Raw genomic sequence first — 23,204 nt, forward strand, 5'->3', positions numbered from 1 at the left:
TTCAATCTCTAAAGCCTTGTAAAGACTCCACTCTTCAGCTATCTTGACTGCTGCCTTATTCCCCATCTGTTTATCATTCTTTGTATGCAGCAGTTCCACTTGAGTTCCTTAATAAATTACTACTAGATTCCTAATTTTTAGATTATGTCTGTTCTTTTCTGAACTCCCACTCACAGTGTCTATACAAATCATCTTACCATGTCAAGTCTGCAGAATATAAAAGAATCAGCCAGGTAGACAAGAATTCCACTTTGTATAAAAGCAGAGCATGCATGAACCTCGAATGAAGTATGTAAAGAGGCCCTGTCAAGATTAGTGTGGTCTCAATGAAATATTTAGTTACTGTGTAAGAATTTAAATTAATAGAAGTGTGTGTGTGTTTAAAAAAAAAAAAAAAAAAACAAAAAACCAACAAAACAAACAAACCACAAGGTATCATGAGAAAAAACTTCTCCATGGCAGTATGCTCAGTTTTACAACAGCTTCTTGTACTCTTGAAGATCTAAGTTGCCACAGGAGGCTCCTCCTGGGACTGGGAGGGGAAGGGACACTAGGCCGGCACTGTTTCTAATATGATTTCCCCAGAGACCTAATGTTGCTTGTTGTGAGAGCAGAATACTTAGGAGATAGGCATCTAGTCTGTCCTGGTGTCATTATTCTTATGCTGGTGACCATGACATGTCTGAATCCCAGCTGTCTCCAGGTACTGTCCCAAAACGAAGGACACAGGACAGAGTAGACAACAAAATGTACTTGTGATTCTCTAACACCACCTCACTACCTGGCTGCCCTTCATGATACATCCAATGATGTTAAAAGTGAGGTTGTGAGTTGACCCTTCTTTGTAACCAGAAAACAGATGTAACACAATCCATTCTGGGAAAATCAGCGTAGGACCTCCAATGACACCTTCCATGGGCAGTCAGAAGCCAGCAGGAGAATGTCATAGCTGCAAATACAGCAGGATTTTTTGTGGTGCAGTCACATATGTCCCTAAACACCAAAGCAAATCACAGACAAGAAGAGGCATAAGATCATTTGAAAATCCCTCCTGTCACACTGAATACATACCAAGCGCTTTGGTGACACAGGCTGCACTGTACACGTTTGCCAAACAGAGGGGTACCTGACTCAGGGAGATCACCAGATGTGTCTCAATATTTTGATGCTTCAGGCACAAGCATGGCCTGGTATCACTTATGCTACTTTCGGCTAAACAGGGTATCATACCAATAAATAAATAAAATAGATAAAGGCTGGGAAGCTCAGAGGTGGTTTGAGGAGGCTCAATTCCTACTGCAAAACAATAATGTCCCTCACTGCTTCCCATGAGTCTGAAAATGTTACCCACTGTTCTTAACCTTTCCTAGCAAAGCTTCAGGTAAAGCTTTTCATCCCAGAAACAGAATTATTAAGCACAGAGATACCATTTCTGCCTCACAAACTTCATAAACTGCAGTTCACTGGAGGCAGCAAGAAGCTAGTAGAGAAATACACTTTTGACCAGATCTATCTTTCTTCAGTGTTGGCTTCATCATCACTGACAGACAAGATAACCAGCCAAATACTGATTTTTGTTTTCCTCTCAGTGGACTGACAGATTAAGGAAAAGAATGCCAGCTCTGCCGTGCAATGGAAAGTTTGCCCATACTAACACACCTCTTCCATAAGGATGATGAAGGTGGCATTGTGACCCTGCTCTGTGACCAACTTTCCATCAGTAGTGACGATCTGCAAGCCCCGAGGTGCTTTTCCAGGGCATTTCTCCATCTTGGCCATGTACTTCTCCCATAAGCCATCGGTGCAGTTGTTTGACACAATCCTTCGGTACCTGGTGAACAGTAAGAAAATGAGATTGGGCTCAGGTGGTGGGCAGAAAAGTGTCTTTGTTTCCTTTTTGTTTTGTTTCTCCGTATTAACGCATGTGTTTTTTCAAAGGCTAACTGCCTGGATGATTCTATCACTAAAAGGAAGAATCAAAGAAACAGAACGCTTTAGTAAATTGGAGAAAGACAAACAAAGAGCCTTGAAAAGTCTGCAGGTCCTGCACTGACCGAGAAGGAACACTGCAATTTTGCACCAGTCAGTGCAACCACAGTTTCAGAGTATCCCCACTGCACAATAGAATAGCATTTGCAAAGTGACACTATCATAATAAACCAACCTTTGCCATGTATTTTGGGTAAAACCTAGAGAAACCAGCACATGTAGATTGTCTGAAATCTCAAAGCACAGTATATACAAAGTTAAGATGGCAGAGGGAAAAAAAAAAAAAAAAAAAAAAAAAAAGAGGCTAAAAATTGCTCATTTGAGTCTTCCCAGAAGCTGTTATAAATAGGAGCTGTAAGATAGGAAGAGCTTCAATGAAAAACAATGTAAAATACCTTGAACCTGTCCTTTTAAATGTTCAACTGTCTCTCAGATAGACCTTCTTGATTCGTGTTTTAATTTTGCAGCAAAGGGGAGCTTCAAGTCTAGGCTCCAGGGATCATACATCACTTTGTAGCAATACAATATCTACATGTCACTTATGTTAATGTGCTTCTCCCTGTCTCTGAGGAACAAGGCAATGTTCCATACAGATGCTGCTGCAAACATTACCTCTCAAATAAGACTGGAAAAGAGCCAGGTGGGACACAGAAAAAAGAACCATTCAGATTCCCTTGTCTACTGCAAGGTCATGAAAACCAGAGAGACTGCAAGATTCACTTACCCAGTGCTGTTCAAGTAGCTTTGACCAATACTGCACTCCTTAGACAGGGAAGATGGGCTGAACCAGAAGGCTGGGACACACTGATTGTTGCTGTGCCTCTCATATCCATAGTCGCTATGGAGACAATTGTAAGTGCATCACTGTACCCATTCACTAGGTTTAGCTCGGAGTTTTAGGTGACATTTTTGCTCCCAAAGCATGTGTGTGTTGGTGGCTCTCTGCTGGATAGCATGACATCATGGATTGGGCTCATCCAGAGACAAAGTGCTTGATTAGTTTGAGCAGCAGGAACACAATTCACAGAAGGTATGTGATACCTGACAACACCAGAACTACCAGCGTTGCAGAACACTGGAGGACTTGTGTTTCATTTGGTAACACAACATGGGCTGAGATTCAGAGAAGAAACTGTATTGTTAATTTCTTTTCCTATTAATCTCCAATAATTTCACATGTTGTTTTTTTTTTGGTTTGCTTGCTTTTTGCAGTCTTTGCTTTCAGAACAAATCAGACTTATTCCAAGATCTAATGCCACTTTTTCCCAACAAAGCTGTTAGGAATATAAAACACTAGGAGCACTTCCTGAACAACTAACCAAGACATGTAGATGTACATATGTTAATGGCCTCCCTGAACTTTGACCGAGCTATGACTGGCCTGAAAGAAAAATATAGCTGATGTTTTTCCAACACTAAACTAAAACAACACAGGCGACTTCGTAGTCTAAGGATTACATGGTATTTTGTCACATGGGGAAGGTAATCCTGGGTATGGATGCTTCCTTGGAACACCAAAGAGTGGAAGTGTATACAACCACATCAAAGACTTCTTTTTACAACTGCTTTTGCATGCCAATACAATGATGAAGCAATAGGATTAATCCAAAGATTTCCATAAATTTTAATAGACTCTGGATCTGGTTTCTATGCATAGCCTTTATCAGTAGACTGAATTCAAGAGGCAAACAAAAAGAGATTCTGGATTTTTGCCTGAAGCAGGTTAACAAATGTCAACAAACTAAACCTCTGTGGAAACACACACACTACAGAAGCCACTGCCTTGAAAGCTCTCTGTGCCCTTTAGAACACTCTGAGTTTTATCCTTCCCCTATTCAGAGTCTGAATTGCCAATAGAAAGTCTCTAGGAAGAGGTCTGGTGAGACAAAATGGTGCTATGTCCCCAGTGACCCAGGCTGCTACCGTTCCTTTTTTAGAGGGCAAATATTCTGCAAGCTACTTTAAAAGGTTCGGAGATTCCCTAATGCTCTTTCTCTCAACATTCAATTTAATCATTCTCAGTGGGTCCGACCTGCACAGTCAAAAATGCCTGGCAGTGACTTGGTAATTAAAAATATTCAGAAGGAGCTGTACTTTGCCCCAAAGAAGAAAAGAGCTGCATAAATATTTAATAAAATTAAAGACAACATTGCTGTATGCCCTCAAGGTTCTGTGCTTGTTCATTAACTTCTGGTAAATGTATATTAAAACCTCGCATGCTGCCCACCTTCCTTCTCATAAGCCCCAGGGTTTGCATAAGTTAAGGAAATAATCAAGTCCAGCTGCTGTGCTGTCTTTCTCAGGAAAGCTATCTTGACAGAGTAAATAAAGAAGCAGGAGGAGGGAAAAGAAAGATCAGCAAGCACTTTACTAACACTTCTGAATTCATTCTGCCATTCTCTCTGTCAGAAAAGGGCCAGGGTTTTTTTTGGAAATAACTGTGAGGGTTGGCAGGAGTCACCCCTGATCTTGACTCATGAGGATTTGTTGAACTGGGGCTCTGGATCATGATTTATGCCCCTGAAATTCAGATCAGCCTTATACCTAACAGCAGGAAACAGATAGCACTGCAACACAAGGCAGACGGGGGCAAGGGCACTGTGACCAAATGGGAGGGAGCACAGCCCTCATGGCTTGTGCTGTAGGGCTCCTGCAGTCATTTGCCCTGTCTGCACAGCTCTCAAAGGCAGCTGTCATCACACCTAGTAGCATGGGATGCTCTGTGACCAGAATCAGCCTCCAAACCTACTAACTGAGGAAGAAAAGGGCCTGTCTGTTGGGACCTGCTGGTCAGTGTATTCACACAACCCCAGTTTCTGACCCCCCTCTTTTCCCTGACGCTCCACAGCACCTTCTCAGTTCACACATAGGAGACAGGCCACTCAGTGCTTCCAAGAACAATGGGCAATTGTGAACCCAGTCAGAAAAGGTTGAGTGGACATCTTTCCTTTCGAAAGCATTAAATGAAAGAGTCGGAGCTGTCCTTCCAACTGTAGATACCTACAGTGGGGATGTAGCTCCATAAGGTCCCTGGCTATAGCCTTCTTCTAGTCAGCAGAGGGAAAAAGCACTTCTCATCATCTCCCCTTCTCATATTGACATCCAGAAGAAGGCAGATGAATTGTATTCTAGAATAATCTATATCTTGCTACTGACTAAATAACTGTCTTATCCTTTAGAAGTCACAAGTCAACCTTCCTCTCTGAAAATCACTTTTAAGATAATCAAGCTTGATGCCCCATTTCCAGCACCACTAGTATTTTCTTCAAACTGATTGCCACACACCTTCTTCCAGTCAGCCCTGCATCAAAATTCACCCTTAAACTAAAACTGGTTCTTCTGATCCTCCATCACCAGCTACAATGATTTTGCAATTGGAAGCTGGTTAACAATTCTGTTGGTGGCACCGAGTCTGAAACAAAAGCCAGCTTACTGTCCTCTAACTGCATTTCCTTTGCAGGACTGACAAGGTTAACAGTAATATTCTCTCATGTTAGTGGGAAAGTCAAGCAAAAATGCAAGGAACACATCAACTGATTGAAAAGGTGCATTCTGATGCAGACCCTTTTCAAGGTAGAACAGCACTTAAGGCCGATTTAGCTACCACATTTTTCTACTTACAGCTTACAAAAGACAAGCTTCACTGTGAGAATAGAAAGCTAGTGAGGCACAAAGCCACAAAATAAAAAAAAAAAAAAAAAAAAGAGCAAATTCATAAGCATCTCTGGAGATTGGTGCTTCGTTCAGCTCAGAGGCATATGCCAATGCCAAGGGCAGATATTGCAGGGCAAGATAGTCTATTCATTCTGAAAGTTCTCATGATGAGAACAAAGGGGAAGGATCTCCTGAGTCAATCTAAGGAGTCTCAGATGTAATTTTGGCATTAGAAACAAATTAAACATCCATCCAGATAAGATGAAAATCTCTGCTCTATATCCCTGAACCTCTCTTAGAGCCAAACTACTCCGACATTCAAGAAAACACTTTGGTCTATATTTTTTATTCATCTTTGCCGCATTTCAGTGTGCCTATGTTCTGAAAAGAACTGTGAATCTCTTCTGGCCTAAGTCCAAATAAGTGTGCAAATCTCATGCCTCACAGCTCTTCAGGAAGAATCGAAGGTAAGTGGTTTTCAGGAATCACACCAACACCGAATCAGACACTGATCCTGATAACCTACCATAAAAATGAAAATGTTTTCTCAGCTGATCTGCTTTCAGGGTATTTTAAATTCCATTTAAATGACATTCTTATCGTTTAAGCTCAAACATCACAGCTATTGACAGTCTTAAATCTTTGAAATATTGCCTATCGCAGGTTCCCTGTAGGAATTCCTTGTGCAGAGATCCTGACTGTTATGCATTCTCCCATCTCTTATCCCTGATTGTCAAGCAATATCAAACAGTGGTTCATTTTTTCCTGTTTTATTTTTAAGCTGCTTTCAAAGTGACCTTAAAGCAGTTTGGAAATTATGGCCCCATTAAGTTAGAAACACCAATATTTATGCAAAACAAGTAGCTACATCTGACAACGGTGGGGTGTATAGTCATGTCACAGAATCCCTTTCAGAAATTTCTCAGTAAAATATCATTAAAAAGCAACAAATGGTTGCAGGAATTCAGTGGAATAAGGATAAAAATGTGCATGTTTTTCTAGCTTGCTCCCTAGTTATTCAGTGACCTTGGAAGAGAGGACAGTGAAATTCCCTCTTTCTCCTGCAAGGGACATGCTTTGGACCAGAGAAGAGATCTGGCTGTCACTCTTCTAGAATAATGGACAAAAAAATGTCAACCAGTACTTGCAATTTTCTGCTTTTCAATTCCAGGGTTTGATTTCTCATGGAGATCAACAAATCTGACCTGCAGATGAAGGGGACACTTTATAACAGGTATGGAGATCACATATATGCTATATGGTATGATTGCAGCCATGAAGCTGCATGAGACCCAGTTTCTCTGCAAGGTTTTCTGTCTGGGAAGTAGCTCGGCCACTGTCAGTGCTACAAGAACAGTCCCTGCAAAAGTCCCCAGAGCCACATACTCACCACTCAAAGTCCCCTTGACCGCAGACACATGGTTCAGACACAACAGTTTGGGAATAGTCCTGACTTAGGGAACACTGGGCTCCAGGCTTGCGTTTTTTATAAATCTTCCTCTCTCCCATGACACAAGGCTCTCCCTTTCAGCAACCAAGGAACAAGAGAAGGAAGAAAAACAGAGTTGTAGTGGCAGCTGGGTCCTAAAGGAGCGTTTAGTCAAAAGACACAAAAGGCAATGAAAGCAAGCAATTATCACTGGGAGAGTTGGGAGCTAAGAGTCTAGCTCCTTTTTGTGGCTTTGAAAACTCAAAAGCCACCCTGGGAGGACCCATGAGTAGAGAATTGAGTTGGGATGCTAATGACAATGTGCCCAAAATGCCTGGGTGCCCAAGCCATCGAAGCCACTTATGCCATATTTCAGGAGGCATCCACCAATGTATCTAGTACTACAAATTAAACTGAAAAGACAATGTGGGTGTACTCCAGGGTTTCTTCCACATGCCAGATGAAATCTACTACAGGAAGAAGTGCCCAAGCTTGAAACTCAGGGCAGGGCCAAAATCTAGGTGTGAAACCCAGGATTCTTGGCTTTCCTCCTTTTTCCTTTGTAGAGCTGGCTTCGTTATAGACGTCAAATAATTTTGATGGTGTGTTATACTGGGCTTTTTGAATACAGAAGTTTCCAAGAACACTACTGGGAGTAGCTAATCTAAAAGAAACATTTGACATTTAGGTGAGTTGCTATAAACAGAACTTTCTCTGATGCAGAAATAATCTGCCTGCATGGAAGTAAGAAAAAAAGACAACACCTCATTGAAATACTTCTCTTTCCCATTAACAGTGATTCCCAAGATGGCTGCCTGGTTACACACATCTTCGCCTTTGTTTCATTTACATTATTTTCACTTATTCAATTCTATGACTTCAGTTATCTGATACATCCTTTCCAAATTAATGCTTATTTCTAATTCATGGATTTCATTCAGGAGTATCACCATGCCAATAGTTCTGGCTCTAGTTATGTTGCCCTGCAGGGAGAGGGACATCATACTGGTGGCCAGTAACCCATCAGTAATCTTCAGAGGGTACTGAGCTCTCTCAGTTCTAGTGGCTTCAGGACCTAAATCTATCCAGCATGAAAATAAGCCAGAGTATATGAAAAGCAAAGTATGTATCCTTGAATAGAATGAAATAATTTGGTCTTCTCTGGTGTCTTTTATTCAAGGGCTCCCCAGAGTTTTACAGACACCTGCAGGACCTGCAGGATGAATAAATGTTTTTATTTTCATTTTTGAGAAGGGAAAATAGAGGCACAGTGAAAGAAAATTATTTTCATGAGTCACTGACAGAGCTACAAAGAGTTCAATGTCTCCTACAATTCAATCACAATGTGAGATTTTACATTGCCCTGAGCACTGAGGGCAAAAAGATCCATCTGGTGCAATGGAATATTTTCATATAAAAAGAAGTTAACAATCTCCCTAACTTGCCCAGAGAAGACTGGACCTGTGTTTATTCATGCATATGCTTCAGGGGAAGTAAAGCATCAACAGGTTAGAACTGTGACTTGATGGATGCAAAAAAATCCATATGCTCTGCTGAAAAGAACAAGTACATGCCTACCTGGCAACACAGAGTATGGGAAAAAGAACCCCCATCATCCCCTTCCTACAGAGTGGGAATACCTGATTATGAAGATGCCAGGTTTGGTAGTCATCTTTGTTACACCTTCGGCTGAAAATAGACTTGTAGTCCACCTTGACCAGCTGCCATTCAGAACGGAGACTGAAGTGCCCAAAAACTCTGAGCATGGGAGAGAAAAAGGTAAAGAACAAGAGTCAGCCAGAGATACACTTCCATTAAGCAAACTATTTCTCATGATTGTCAGTTGCAGAAACCAATACACAGTCTTGGAGCGTGATGCCAGAAAACATTGTTTAGTCATGATGTTCCTACAACATCCTAAGGTTGTTTAGCCTTTTCCTGACCCCCTGTACAGCCTGTGTTGGAAGGTCTTCCGTGCCTCTAGTACTTAGCATCATGGGACCGGAGTCCAATACAGACAGCCAGGTGTCAGTCAAGAACAGTAAATAACCAGACTAGAAAGTGATGTGTCTAATGTCAAGGGAGCTATTCTGATGAATGTATGGGTTTGGTTGTTTTAAAATCAAGACTTTCCCAGCTGACTCGGTTTCTTTACTGCTGACCTTCTGTGTTGCACAAACTTACTACCGAATTAATTGTAAAAGCAACACCTGAAATAACGTATTTGAGATATGAACTGTAAGCAAGTGACCTGCAAAGACGGCAGCATTCCTTCCACCTGGTGAATGCTAACTGCAGCTAGTAGGAAAGGAATTATAAACAATCACTATTCTAAGGTTATCAGTAGAGTTTTTTCTTAATTCTTTTGAGTAGGTCACTCATCATTGGCAGTCACTGATTACACTCCATGGTTCATCTAGCTAAGTAGTAATAAGTTCATTTTCAGGATGAAAATTACACATTTTCCCATGCAACTCCAGGGCAACACAAAGCTTGTACTGAGTAAGGCAGTATACAGGAGCAGTTGGTTCTGAAGGGTCAGCATTCCAAAAACAGTGGAAGGACTCAGACTGTAATTTAAAATTGAGGCACAGAAATGGTACAAATGGGATGATGAAAGACATCATATAAAATTGAATAGCATCAGATGCTACTGCACAATCTTGGACCAGAACATCAGAGGCAGAGCTGGTTGTTGAACATAGGTCTCTCTAAATGCCATTCCTACTATCTGGCCCTCCTTCACATGTAGGGAAAGCTATGAGCTAGCTTAAGTGTCTGGAAGGCAATAACCAAAGCAAGAATGAGCACTGATGGTATACATCACTAAAGTACCATCACCACAAATATTAAGGGAGTCTGCATGTTGGAAGCTCACACCTTCACCAAAGAAAGCAAAACCATAGCCAAATCATGGTTTAATTAATAAATAACACTAGCTTCCCTGACAAAAGACTTCATCCATCCAGAAACATTTCATGAGTGCTTTCAGGCTGCTCAGTTTTTGATCAAGTAGCGGCTTCCTATTCCCTTGGCCAGCTGTGATTTTCTCAGTGAGAAGCAGCTTTTCAATTAACTGCAGCTGGATTTCCAAAGAGGTGTGTAATAGGAGGAGATTAGGATGGGTGACCAGACTTTAAAAGCCATGAACAAAACTACATTGGCATCAGTAATATCTCAGTACACATAAACAACAAAAAAATTACAACAATCAAGTTGATTTGTCATTATAACATGACAATTTCTTGGCTATCTAGAATATATAAAAAAAAACCTAAAACCTCATCTAAAATACAAATTCCCGATTTTAAAAATTCTGCATGTACTGAAACCCAAACCTTTTCTGAAACTCACAAAATGTCACTGTATCAGCCCTGTTGTGAGATGTAGAGGGAAGAGAAAGAATGCCTTTTTTTCATTATACCAGATTTTTCACTAACCTACATTTTTACTCGAGCCACTTATGAGATTAAAGTTTTTGTTATTTTAGTTATTCCAGACTAAAAAAGAAAGAAGGAGAGACAGATGATTTGAAAATTTCCCTATGAATGCAAAAGAAACAAAGAGAATACTTCAACCGGGTTTCCAAGCACTGACTGCAATCCAGACTCTGCTGTGTCCCCAGTGTGCTGTCATTCTGTACTTTAGTTCATCTTAATTGACACTGTAGTTACACAGGGTTGTTGGCTTTGCTCTCCCCTCACTGCCCAAACAACTCCTGTAGACTGCAGGCTGCACCAAAATTCCTCTGTATTGTCCTGTTTATGGTGAAACAGAGACCATCCAGCAATCAGTCATGTGCTCCCATTTAGGCCTCTCAGCTCATGGGTATCAAGGGGAGAAAGGGGAGTGGGGGAAATCTGAGAACCTGGAGTTGTGGACTTGCTGTAGATACCTTTCTATACCCAAGTTCTGCCTTATGGAGGCAAACTTCAAGAAGCCGAATGAAAGGGGAGAGGGTAGAGTACAAGAACAACCTGTGACAAATGCATGTGCAAGTTAGAAACAAGTAGGTGGGGAAGGACTTGTGTGGTGGAATGGATTTATTAGGTAGATTGTTGCTGGCTCTTCAGAACATTTCTTAGTGTAGTCCTAATTTTGGAGTATTAGCAATAGGAAACACCATCACATTCAGGCAGATACAGAAGAAACTGCAATTCCTGTTCCTCAACACAGAAGGCACATCCTGGACCAAGATCAACCCATGGAAACCATAGCACTATGTCGTGGAAGGGCACTTGTTGGGAGAAGGAGGGAGAAGTGGGGAATGGGAAATAGCACAGAGCAGGGATGCAGAAGGCCTCCAAAACTACTCAAGCAGGAGTTCTAACTCCAGTTCCTCTCCCCACCTTCCCTTGGCACTGGGTAAATCCCACAAGCTCCCATGACACAATTGCCTTCAGCATACACTCTTAAAGAGTGCACATCTGTTCATGGCACTATTGCACATCTGGGAAGGCCTCCCATGGATTTTGTGTATCCTGGATGTGATGCATGACTGAAATGTCAATCCTGCAAAGCAGCAACTCAGCAAGCAGAAATCATTTAATCCAGCAGATTAGGACCAGTTCAAAATTTTACATGGGAGTTTATTACACAGAAAACATAGCAAGAGGAGGGGAGAACATAATCAAACACAAACACTTGCCTGAACCCAGAAGATAACAGAGCTGGACAAATCCAACACTGTGGCAACCAATGAATCTCAAGGAAAATGTTGTTCCTCACATTGACCTTTAGCTATTCCTCCAGCAAGAAAGCAAAAGGCTTCTTTGTGCTTTACAAAAACTGCCAGAAACACTTGCTTTTTAAATCTACTAAAATAAGCTAAAAGAAAAACCTCTGCCTTTGAAATTCTTCCATGATAATGATAATTAATGGAAAAAACAAAGTTTCCTAAGTGGAAGGCAATATATTAACATTCCAAAAGCAAAGAGCACTAGCTACTCTTTAATTAAATGATTTCAAAGAAGATCTTTGTATATAATTGCTATAATTTAGATGGAAACAATACTACACTAAATGTAATTAGAGGAGTGTGAACAGAGACGGATGTTTTCCTGTGTGCTGCAGAGACTGTTCTGGGTCACCTGATTCCTAAAGCAGTAACTTTCCCCCCCCTCTTGCTAATAAAAAGCTTCTTAAGCCTGATCAACCATTTCAGTGCAGCCTTCAGAGATAAGAGCTGCTTATATGCAGAGAAGCTAGCAAGCAACCGCACCCTGCGAGCACTGCTCACCAATAATAAATGCAACCTGGACACCTGCAGTACTTTTTGATTGACCAGTCAACATGATGAAGATTATGTTACATTTCAAGACGACTCTGTTGTACATTGGAAACTTCTATGAGAGTAAGCAAACTTAAGGAATGGAAAAGAGTGCCATGTTATCTGTGGGGCTCCACTGGATTCTCAAACACCTTTCCTTGGAAAGTAATGAAAACCCTCAACTTTTGTGGAATTAAAAATGAGCTAAACAAACCATCACAGGGAACAAACCTTGACTGAGAAAAATCAGGTATTGCAGCTGAACCCCGCTTTCATCAGTTTTGTGAACTACAACACTGGATATTTTTCCATAGTGACTAAGGTGCATGCACCTGACCTCTGCCCGCCATATAATGTTTTGGGGTGGCTAGGCCCAACAGAGAGGGTTGGGCAGACAGCAAAGAGCTGCAACATCTTAAAACTGCTAGCGTTCAGCTGTTAATAAGTGCTTAGCATTAAGTGCTCCAGTACGTACATCTGGATTTCTGTATCCAGTGTGGATGGACAAAACAAGTCCCAAGGAAAGACATGGAAAAAGAGATTGGTGGGAATTTTTCCCTACTTAACTGGTGAGTCTTCACATTGCTTTGAAGATACCATCATATTTAACTTATCTGATTCCTATGTGCCTTTGTTTCTCATTTACTTTGTCTGCTCACTAAATTAGGGAGATGGATTTTTTTTTCTCAGTAAATATAGCTAAACTATCAAGATTATACAGGGGAGAAGGGGGCATAAAGTACTATGAATTTTGCCTCAATAACTTTGTCTACCATGGTCTAACTGAAAGCTCTTAATTGTTTGTTGCAAGGATAGAAGACAAATGAAGAGAGCTGGGTTTTCCAGGTCCAACTCTGGGAAGTAAGTTTTCATTTTTTCCATCTAAGCAGTCTGATCTGGAAGTCCTTGAGCAGCAATAAATACAAGAGCCCAGATGGCATTTAGACAGAGTCAGTTTTCTGACTAAGCTCAATATAACAAAGGTTCTCCAACCTAAGCCATGGAATGGTGATTTACAGGCTTTAGACAGGAGAGATTTTGTTCTGTCCCTCAGAATAAGCAGTTAAAACTCCACATAAAATCTTAGCTAATAGGACAGCATCTTCTCAACTGGCTTTATGCATAACTCACAGTGAAACCATTGCTAGGAAACCAGAAAAAGCTTCTCAATCCCTTCTTTGGAGAAACAAGGCAAGGCTTTTATTGCCAGGGTAGATGTAATTAATTTGCAGAAAAATTATTAGGAACCTGGAAAACAATTCTGAAATGCTTACAGATTCATGACAGAGTCATTTTGGAAAAGGTCACTGGTAATGCTGCTATAATTATATCTTTCATTAATTTTTTAAATACACAATAACTTACAAATGCTGTACATACTAACTGGATAACCTTGTACAGAAACTATTTAAAAGGCCTTTTAAATTTATACAGTGCTCTCTTGTCAAATTGCATTGCTTTTGCCTTATCATTCCTTGCATTGTTGATAGTTGTGCTTTTTATGTAATTCAGTACTGCTCATTCCTGACAGGTCAACAGAATGAATTGAGGGTCACAAGATAACAACTCATCCACCTCTGGTCCACAGATTCAACCCCTGTCCCTGCCTAGGGTATGAGGAATAGATCTTCTCAAGTAATAGCTCCTGTATTGCTCACAGGAAACGCATCAGCTGTATCCATCTGGATCTATCCCTGCTGGCAGTTTCAGACAAGCTGCCCAAGCATGGAAACTGAAATGTCTTCTCATGTCTAAATCAAGTTCCCTTCTATCATTTCTGAAGTAAACTGGCAGGACATTATATGGAGCAAATATGCATTGAAGCTCTCTGTTCTTGGCCGATCTGGTCTGGATATAGATGGAGGACTAGTCAGCCTAACTTTTGCATGTAATGGGACATAAGGGTCAAAGTCTCTGGTAATGCCTCCTGTCCTCAGCTATGCCCATCAGTGAGACAGATGACTGAAGATACAAAGGAAGGAAACAGCTGATAAGGCCATATTCACTACACAAAACATCAAATGTACCCTCCTTTCTGAAGCATTTTTCCTTCATTGGACATCAACAAGGTGAGAATGATGAGAAGGTATCTCATTTTGCTCTCACAATGTACCCTGGGGGCCTCTGAAGTCAGATTTTAACAAGATTAGGCCCTACAGAATAGATTGATTAAGTTTTAAGCATTTTGAATATCTAAAAATAAAATTAAAGCAAAAACATAATATACTTAATAGACAGCACCTTTTGAGATGAACTACACAAGCAGACAGATGGATTGATAGAAAGAGCACCAAATATATACTTTAATTGATAATACTGAAAGAAAAGCTAATTGCAGTGTCATCATAGGCAGACTGTTTCATTTAGTAAAGCCTGAAACCAACCTTGCTTTTTTTTCCCCCTTTTAATTGTAAAAGAATAATGCTTGCAGAGGAAGTGTCTTAGCAAGCAAAAAACCCCCAATAGTAAAATCACCCAAATTAGTACATGCTTCAGTTGACCTGAATCTGTGCTTTTGTTGTGGTAATGCAGAGAGGGAGTAAGTCAAGGAAGGTTTGAGTTAAAATCCCTATTTATTTACATCGGTGCCTCTAACAGGAAGTGCCAGAAGTAGTTATTTAATGGGCAAATCCAAGAAGTGCTTTGAAGCACAATCTGGAAGAACCACCTCCTAGCAGGGAATCAAGTCTGTGTTATTCTTTTTCTAGTCCCCTGGAGGGGATAAAGTTCTCTCACCAAAACCAGGTGTAGCCCCAGATCTGGGCAATCAAAGCTACAGGAGCAGTGAGCGTTCATTCCACCACAACAGAAGGTGCTCATTCTGTCTTTGATGTCCAACAGAGAAGCACATGTTGCTATTGCTGCAATGTTAACAGATAACCAGGTATCCAAGGCAAACCTCCCTTCCTCAGCAAATATCACCAATGTGGTTTCATGAGCAGAGCTTGGTCAATGCCACTGTCAACGTAGTGGCATAGCAGAGACTGTAGATTTCCTCTCTACAAACAGCTTGGATAGGTATCAGATGGACTCATAGTCACCCAGAGCAGGTCCATGCAGCATCAGCTTGAACCCATCAGTGCAAAAGTCAAAGACCAGAGCTATTCAAATTTGGCAGGTCTGCTTTCATGAACTTTAAAGCCATTTAACTTTTGGGCTTGCTGCATAGATGTGGATCTGAGCGGTTGCCAGGTAAAGCCTGCATACGTCTAAGCTCTGCATTTCCATTCCTGTAGCTCTTGGCAAGCTTGGAAAATAAAGCTCTTCTGCAAGACACTGGCACTTATACAATCAGCACTGAAATGGAGCTAAGAAGCTTAGCCAGATTTGAGTTAAGGTCTGCTGTTGGCTATTGTACTTTAAACCCCAGTGCTCCATGCTCCAGGAGAACTGATTAGTTCAACATCAGCACAGCATGAATCTGTGGAGGCAACACAAACTGGTTGCTTTCATTTCCTCTGATCTGGAGTGCTGGGTAACACAACCCAGAGATGAAGGGGTGGCCTACCTGAAGGAGACAAGATCCAGCCAAACATGGTAGCTCTAGCTAAGAACTGACTGTGTCCCTGTGCAAGGTTCTCTCACTTCCATAACTGCCTTGATTTCCATAAATAGCCAGGCTACCCTAGTCCTATACTACTGAGAAAGTGGTGAGCCTATGCTAGAGATCCTGGCTCAGCACACACACTTACAGAAGGACTTGGTGCATAAATGTATTTCCATCACTTTTTGATATTTATAGATTTTGAGGCAATAAAAGAAAATGCTGACAATTTCACACACAAAAAAAAAGAAGGCTTGTTATGAAATCTGGATCTGAAGCCATATGTGTGTAAGAAAGTATCAGTAAAGCAAGACTAGCTCCAATGTTCAGGCTAAGCTGTTAGGGCCAAAAATACACAAGCAGCAATGGAACAGTTGCAAATTGTGCTTGGCAGGGTTAGGTTTTATGAATGGGGAGTGAGAGATTAGCTATTTCCCCATGAATTAAACATAAATCATGACTTCAAAGAAAACTAAACGGGCTGTGTAACCTCCCAATTGTTTTTTATTAGGGTATAGATGGAATTAATGTTAACCAAGGTCACTAGTTACATGGAAATTGGATGGAAAGGGACTGAGACAAGGAAGTAGAGTCTAATTGAAAGAGACACAGATCAGCAATTAGGGAGAGTGGAAGAGGGAGAGTGAGAGTTATACTGTCTCATGACTGGCAAGATGATGCAGGGAGAAAGAGACTTGAAACGAAACATAAAAGATGAAAGATGACACTGGAAATGCAGGCAACTGCCAACAAGTGGTCTTTTAAGAACCACTTTGGAGCTTTTAATTCAGTTGCTTTTGGCTGACCTGTTAACTAGGAAGAGTAGCCTGAGGGCAACGGGGTGATGATTCAGGGCTGCTGTACTTCTGTCTGGTGCAAATTAGTGTAATTCCCATAGACCATCTCAGATATAAGGCCCTGTTCTACTGCTACTATTCAGAGGGAGAAAAAACAACAGCAGTGAAACAACCAAATATATACCAACAGCAGACAGCAGCTTGCACGATGACAAATTCGTTCAAGAAAATCTTGGTCTGTATTCTGTTTCCCAAAGGAAAGGGTCAAGTGAGAATTTCACAGAATTTCTCATGCAGATGAAATCTGAAGGAAGTGGTTTATTTCCACTTCCAAGTGAAACTCTATGTCATGACATGGAGATTTTCCACAGAAGAGAAACTCAAGGTGTTAGCCAGATTCACTGACTAGCAATCCATTTTGAACTGGTCATGAAAAGCTGTACCACTGCCAGATTCTGGGTCAGGAGGGAGACAGGAGATGAGTTTCTGTAAATACAGAGGAAAAACAAAATCTTGCAATAAAAATCCTGCAGTACAATCATGGCAGACCATTTTCCCTCAGCTTTGGAAAATGGTCCTGGGGTTATTCTTCAGCTCAATGGGCACTTCCTTTAAAGTGCCAGAAGAGGAAAACCACCACAAATGACATGGTACAGCATGATCTTTTAGTTAGCAAGTAATGCCAAGTGCAATTAGTAAGTAATCTGCAGAATATATAATTACAAAGCAACCCTACAGTTTGGGCTCAATTTCTCCATTAGCTGCACAAATACTGCACAAGGCAATGGGGGAGACAGGGATCTTCTTTTCTCTTTTTTTTTTTTTTTTTTTTTTAATACAAAGTGCTACCAGAAAAATAATTTACTAAATGACAAACCAAACTTTTTGAAATCTGGCCTCTAAAAAATTTATTGCAAATGTTCCCGAACCACTTTACATGACAATTGCTTCAAAAGAAATCCCAGTAACGTGAAAGAGAGTGTGAGACACCTGGGAAGGGGGTTGGGAAAGCATGTTAATTTTTAATGCTGTTTTTCAGAAGCGTTCTCTCTTTTTCGAAGCACTCATGAAAAACAACCAGTTTCTGACAGTTTTGAAACCTGAAGATGCTGCTTCCCTCTTCTGGAAAAGCTACTGGCAGGTACCAGCAATATGAATGTTTCCTCCATCAAGAGTCAGGTGCTGTCCCTTTGCCAGAAGCTGGGTAACACAGTATATTCAGTCATTCATTCTTTCATCCTGTGAATCAGAGGATTTTCAATCAGAGATGTCCAACACAAATGTGGAAGCCACTGCTTGGAACATGTAAACTCCAAACACATGTGACAGGGAGTTTGTGGTGGAGCAGGGTGACAAGCTTTGCCTGGCACAGGGTATAAGAGAGAATAAGGAATAATTAGAAGAGGGGATGAGATCTGTAGCTGGCTGGGAAACAGCGTGACAAGGTGGTGGACCAGTTACCGTGGGGGAATTTTCACAGGTTTGGGTCAGAGGGATCATGAAACAAGGAAACCATGTACAATGATCATATGAGGACAAGCTCTCCTTAGGAATAAAGGTTTGTAGCACCACCTGAACTATGTGAGATGCCTCAAACTATAGTATGGCGCCTCTGGAGAGCTACTCTCCAGCACTCATTGCAGCCCAATGATGAAAAATCTGTTAGAGTGAACTCTGCAGCCTACCCAGAACTGAGCCCTCCCAGCTCCCAGAAAAGCTGGTGTGTTGTATTGCCCTCTGGCCCATGCAGGATCAAGGCCAGGCTGAACAGAAAAGATGCTGAGGCCATATAGTTTCTCAGTCCCCTGAGGGCTGTTGGGATGAGGTAGCCAGGATATTTCACAGTTTGCTCTAATAGAAAGGTGAAAGACTCTGAGGAACATATGTGTGCACAGCACCCTACCCCTGGCTATGCGCCCTACACCAGGCCTGAGTGCTTTGTACAGACCAGCTCCGCAGCTAGCAGGAGGACAGCACAGGACCTTTAATCCATCTGTCCTTACTTAAAAGCGCAAGAAACAAAGTACAGTAGCCTCTAGAAGAGAACATCTGGACTGTATTGTCATCAGGCAGACTTTGTCCTTTTACTTAGGGAAAAGAAATCATGCATCAGCCCGATGCTTATTCTGGCTCCTTCTGTAAGGGCTTCTTTTATTAACTTCAGTGAATAAAAGCCTACAGTCAGCACACCTTTTCCTAGTTCTCCTTCCTCCACATGTTTATCTCTCCTTGTCTGAGCATTACAGACATGACTCAGCACTTCCTTCCCCCTAAGGAATGGGAAAAGTCTGCACAGTGGGGTACTTATCTGGGATTCAGGAAACCTGATTTAACACCAAGACCTCCCCATGGCAGCCTGCTGAGTGGCTAACCACGGGTATGTCCCTTGTTCTGCCTCAATTTCCCTACCTGTGAAATACAACTAATGATGTTGATTTCTTTAGCATAATATTTGATCTACTGTCCATAAACAGCAGTTGACTCCGATGACAGTAATGTTTACCCCAGAAAGCTAAAGACAGACAATACATGCCACAGAGCCCAATGTCTTCTCCGTGTGTTATGGGTTCTGCCAGGAATCTTCTGAGTACATGGCGCAGCTGCTGGGAAATGATCTCAGGTCACAGGCATCCTCTTCCTACGGCCCAATAAATCACATGATGCTGTCTGAGAAAGATTACTCTAAGCAGATGTTCTCATCACCTGATTTGTCTCATAGAAAGATCTCAGCTCATACTGCAGGTATCAGCAGCACAATCAATATTGTGACTCTGTAGGTTGTTTAGGTGAATTCGTGCAGTAATCCAAAGGCTAGCGAATAGAGTACTCCTCTGGCAGGGAGGGAGATGGGAGGAGGAAATTACACTGATTAATCTGTGATCATTAATGATGTTTTTAAGTCTTGCAAACAAACATAATGACATGGGTAATCAACTGCCTTACTCCAGGGTATAAACTGATCATCTGCTGGGACAAAATGGGAATTCCTATAACACACATTTTCTTGTCCATTGTAAAGTCACTTGATGGCATTAGCAGATAGATAATTTTCTCACAAAGTCCCGGCTATTCATTACTTCCCAAAGGTTTTGAAATTAGAACAGATGATACAGAAATGCAGCTTACTATAGCAAATTACAGTATCCTCTCAATCATTTTGGTTTCCTAACTTAATAATTATATTTGTAATTTTTGTTCTCAGATCAAGTTCTAAATTTTACTTTACTTTCTGTGTGCAGTCATTATTTTCACAGATTCATTTTAATTTCATGGATTGTACTCTGAAGATTTCTTATGTAGATTTGTGCACTAAATTTTGCACAGCCCCATGAGTAAGGAAAGTGCAACAAACTCACAAGGACATATCAGAGCCTGGCAGTAAAATCCATAGCCAATAATAAAGCTGGTCACACCACAAACAGATACTGTAATAAAAAATAAAAAGAAAGGAAAACTGAAATGCGAGATAAAACCACAATGGGGACAAGAATTAAAAACTACCAGTCCTTTCTAGGTATCTAATTGTACCTATACAATTTGAATAAACCAAGTTTTGAAATCAGCCCTCCAATCTTTCAAAAAAAACACAGTTTTGGCAGACCCAAGTGAATGCACAGGCTGGCCTGGTTCCCAAAAGAAGTAAGGATAAATAAGGATAGAGTTCAGAATCCTTCACCACAACAGCCCCCATACATGATCCCATCTGTTGTTTTCTGCACTGGAGGCTGCAAGTTGGATTTAGCTTTCTACAGATCTCTGGTGAAATATTTCCTCCAGATTCCTTCTTCACCAAATCCTCTGTTGAGCTTAGCAGCAGTAGCAGAAGTTACAGAAGAAAATATATTTTTTTCAGACAGATTCTTTCTCTTTTTAAGGGTGCCAGCTATGTAGGCTGTCCCAGCTGGGAGAAAGCCAGCTCCCCTGACCACATCTCAGCAAAGGCACTGTTTTCTATCAGCTCTCTGTTTTCACCTTACTTTTCTCAGCACAACCAGTCAGAGATTGTGTTCCCACAGCTCCCTATCCCTAAGCAAAGGGGCAGAATCTTTCAAGGACATTGTGTCAGATTGTAATTTTCTTTCCTGTATCAGCTTTTAAATGTGACATCAAGACTTGAGCAGAAGGCAGTGATTCTTGCCTTGCTTAAAGAAGAAAGATGATAATCACCTTATCAGAAAGTGACAGGAAAATGACTCTTGGCTCCCATGTAATTTTGAACTCAGTGGGAGCTTGGACCTGGGAGCTGTTGCCCCTTGTATACTCAATCTGCTGAACCCATGCTGTATGCTAATCAGAATCTGTCTGTGTTGCTTTCATACCTGTACATACTTTGTTGATGTCTTCCACAAGTCAATCAGATCTTCAGAATAAGAGTTAACTTATGGAACTCTTGGTCACATGATAATGCAACTGCTAGATTTTGAAAGGGACTTAGGGGAAAAAAACCCAAAAAATAGAAAAAAATCATTAATGTCTTAGAAATATAAAGAATACTATGTTTGGCAAAGAAAGTCCCTTATTTACAAATCTCTGTAAATGAGAGAAGTGTACAAGGGGATCATGTATTTTTTTAATATGTATTTTTAGCATCCTCTACTTGCTACTGTTGGACCATGGAACTGGGCTAGAGGGACCTCTGGTCTGACTCAGTATGGCCTGTGCTCTTAATGCTCTCTTTCTCACCTCAAACCTCTCCTGGAAAATCTTACCTTTTCCAACATTTCTCAATTACTTATTTATTCTGCCCCACTCTTCTGCCACCCAGTGATGGATTGACAGTAATTTCATAGGTCTCCTGGAAAAAAAATTCTCCCACTTCGTCTCTGGTAAATCTGCATGGCTATGTAAATGAGGGCCAGGGCTCATAACCTATTCATTTACAACCAGAAACATTTTCTAACATACACATTGCTAAGGGCAGCAGTCACAGCAGTTTTGGAGATGAGCTTGTATTAAATTCTCTCACTGAAAATGTTAATGTTCAATGATGCATACACAGATATATATGGATCATTAAGTATACATACATAGAAACACATAATATATTTATATACACACGTGGGTGTGTCTACATAAATATATATTTATCAGCACAGACAAATTTAATGATCCCCATCTATAAATGAGTGTCTCCACACACACACACACACACACATATAATGAGTCTACTAAAATGATAGCAAAGCTCCACAGGGCTGTGAAGCAAAAAGGTTATTTCTCTTTATATAGGTTTGGAGAGGTGCTTAGCACAGTAGATGGTGGCAGGGGTAATAATTATGAGCCAGAGATGGAACAACATAAAGCCCTTCTCTGGACTCACAAAAACATCTTGTCTCTGATTTGAATGGTACAGACTAGCAACTCTCTTGAGCAAATACCGCTTCTGTTTGGATATGTCACAGCCGACTAGAAGTGGAATACAATCTGATTCCTTTTCCCTTGTGGACAACCTCAGGCAAGTAACATGCTGTGCTTACAGCTTGTCAACACAGAAATATTAGATCTGACCCGTTAGAACGTAAAATCATTAAAAGATACACTAGTTGCCAGCGAGGGCTACAGAACAGAAGTTAGGAAACTGCAGATTTCAAAAAGACTAGTGCTTTCAAGGCACCCATTGGGTCACCTAAGAGTGTGCCTAACCCATGGCCCTTACACATTTGTGTTATTTTTCTAAAGGATCCTTTGTTTTCTACAGCTGCTTTCCTCACTCCTGCACCAAACACTGAAATGTGCTTTGGTACATATCTCTCAAAGTGCTGTGACACTAAGGGAATTGAACTGACCGCCTTGTCAGATGAGATGAGTGTCAAAACAACAGTGAAAGAAACTGCAGAAGTGGATGATCAGCCAGGAATGAAGGAAGGGAGAGCGGATTCACCTTGGTTAGGCAGTAGTTCTAAGTTAAACCAGCTCACACAGTCCTGTGGTACTTCCCTGTGAGTCACAAAACTACATCCTTAGCATAGCCCACTCAGCTAAACTTGTAAGGAAATAATCTACTCTTGCACCGTTATAGCAGTATGAAATAAGAAAATCATAGAATAATTTAGGTTGGAACAGAAATCTGCAATACAACTTATCCAATTCCCCACTAAAACCTGCTCCAAATTCAAAGCACACCAAGATATTCAGAATCATATACTGACCCTACATGTAAATCTACAGATTTTACCATACTGGTAAATTCTTTAGCCCTGTCTTAGGACATGCATACGCAGCACAAAGCACAGAAGATCCAAAAAGCCTAGGATGCTCATACAATACAGATAGATACTACAACTGCTCACATAACAGCCATGAAGTGGTATGAAATTATGTACTAAAATTGTTGCTGCTTCCTACAGCCCAGAGAGCCCCTCACAGGATGTGCCACAAAATGAAGGTTCGGAATAATAGTCATTCTATTGATATACTGATTTTAATAAGATAGCATTATGATAATATTGTTAATAATGCAATATGCTAATAATAGTTGGAGTATAATGACTATTTAATATACATTCCCCTCAGAATATTATT

General features: G+C 40.9%; 1 protein-coding gene across 1 annotated transcript in view; it reads right to left on the bottom strand.

The window, feature by feature from the left end:
* Nucleotides 1–23,204, bottom strand: part of SORCS3 (sortilin related VPS10 domain containing receptor 3) — a 307,228-nt gene that overhangs the window by 26,460 nt on the left and 257,564 nt on the right. Inside the window, exons 15-18 of the mRNA XM_042791658.1 lie at nucleotides 8,713–8,830; nucleotides 7,034–7,167; nucleotides 2,714–2,827; nucleotides 1,660–1,831 (exon numbers count right to left, since the gene is read on the bottom strand). Coding sequence (XP_042647592.1) covers nucleotides 1,660–1,831; nucleotides 2,714–2,827; nucleotides 7,034–7,167; nucleotides 8,713–8,830 — 538 coding nt within the window. The remainder of the gene's footprint in view (nucleotides 1–1,659; nucleotides 1,832–2,713; nucleotides 2,828–7,033; nucleotides 7,168–8,712; nucleotides 8,831–23,204) is intronic.

Source organism: Tyto alba, unplaced genomic scaffold, assembly GCF_018691265.1.
Source record: "Tyto alba isolate M040663 unplaced genomic scaffold, T.alba_DEE_v4.0 Super-Scaffold_1, whole genome shotgun sequence".
NCBI lineage: Eukaryota > Metazoa > Chordata > Aves > Strigiformes > Tytonidae > Tyto > Tyto alba.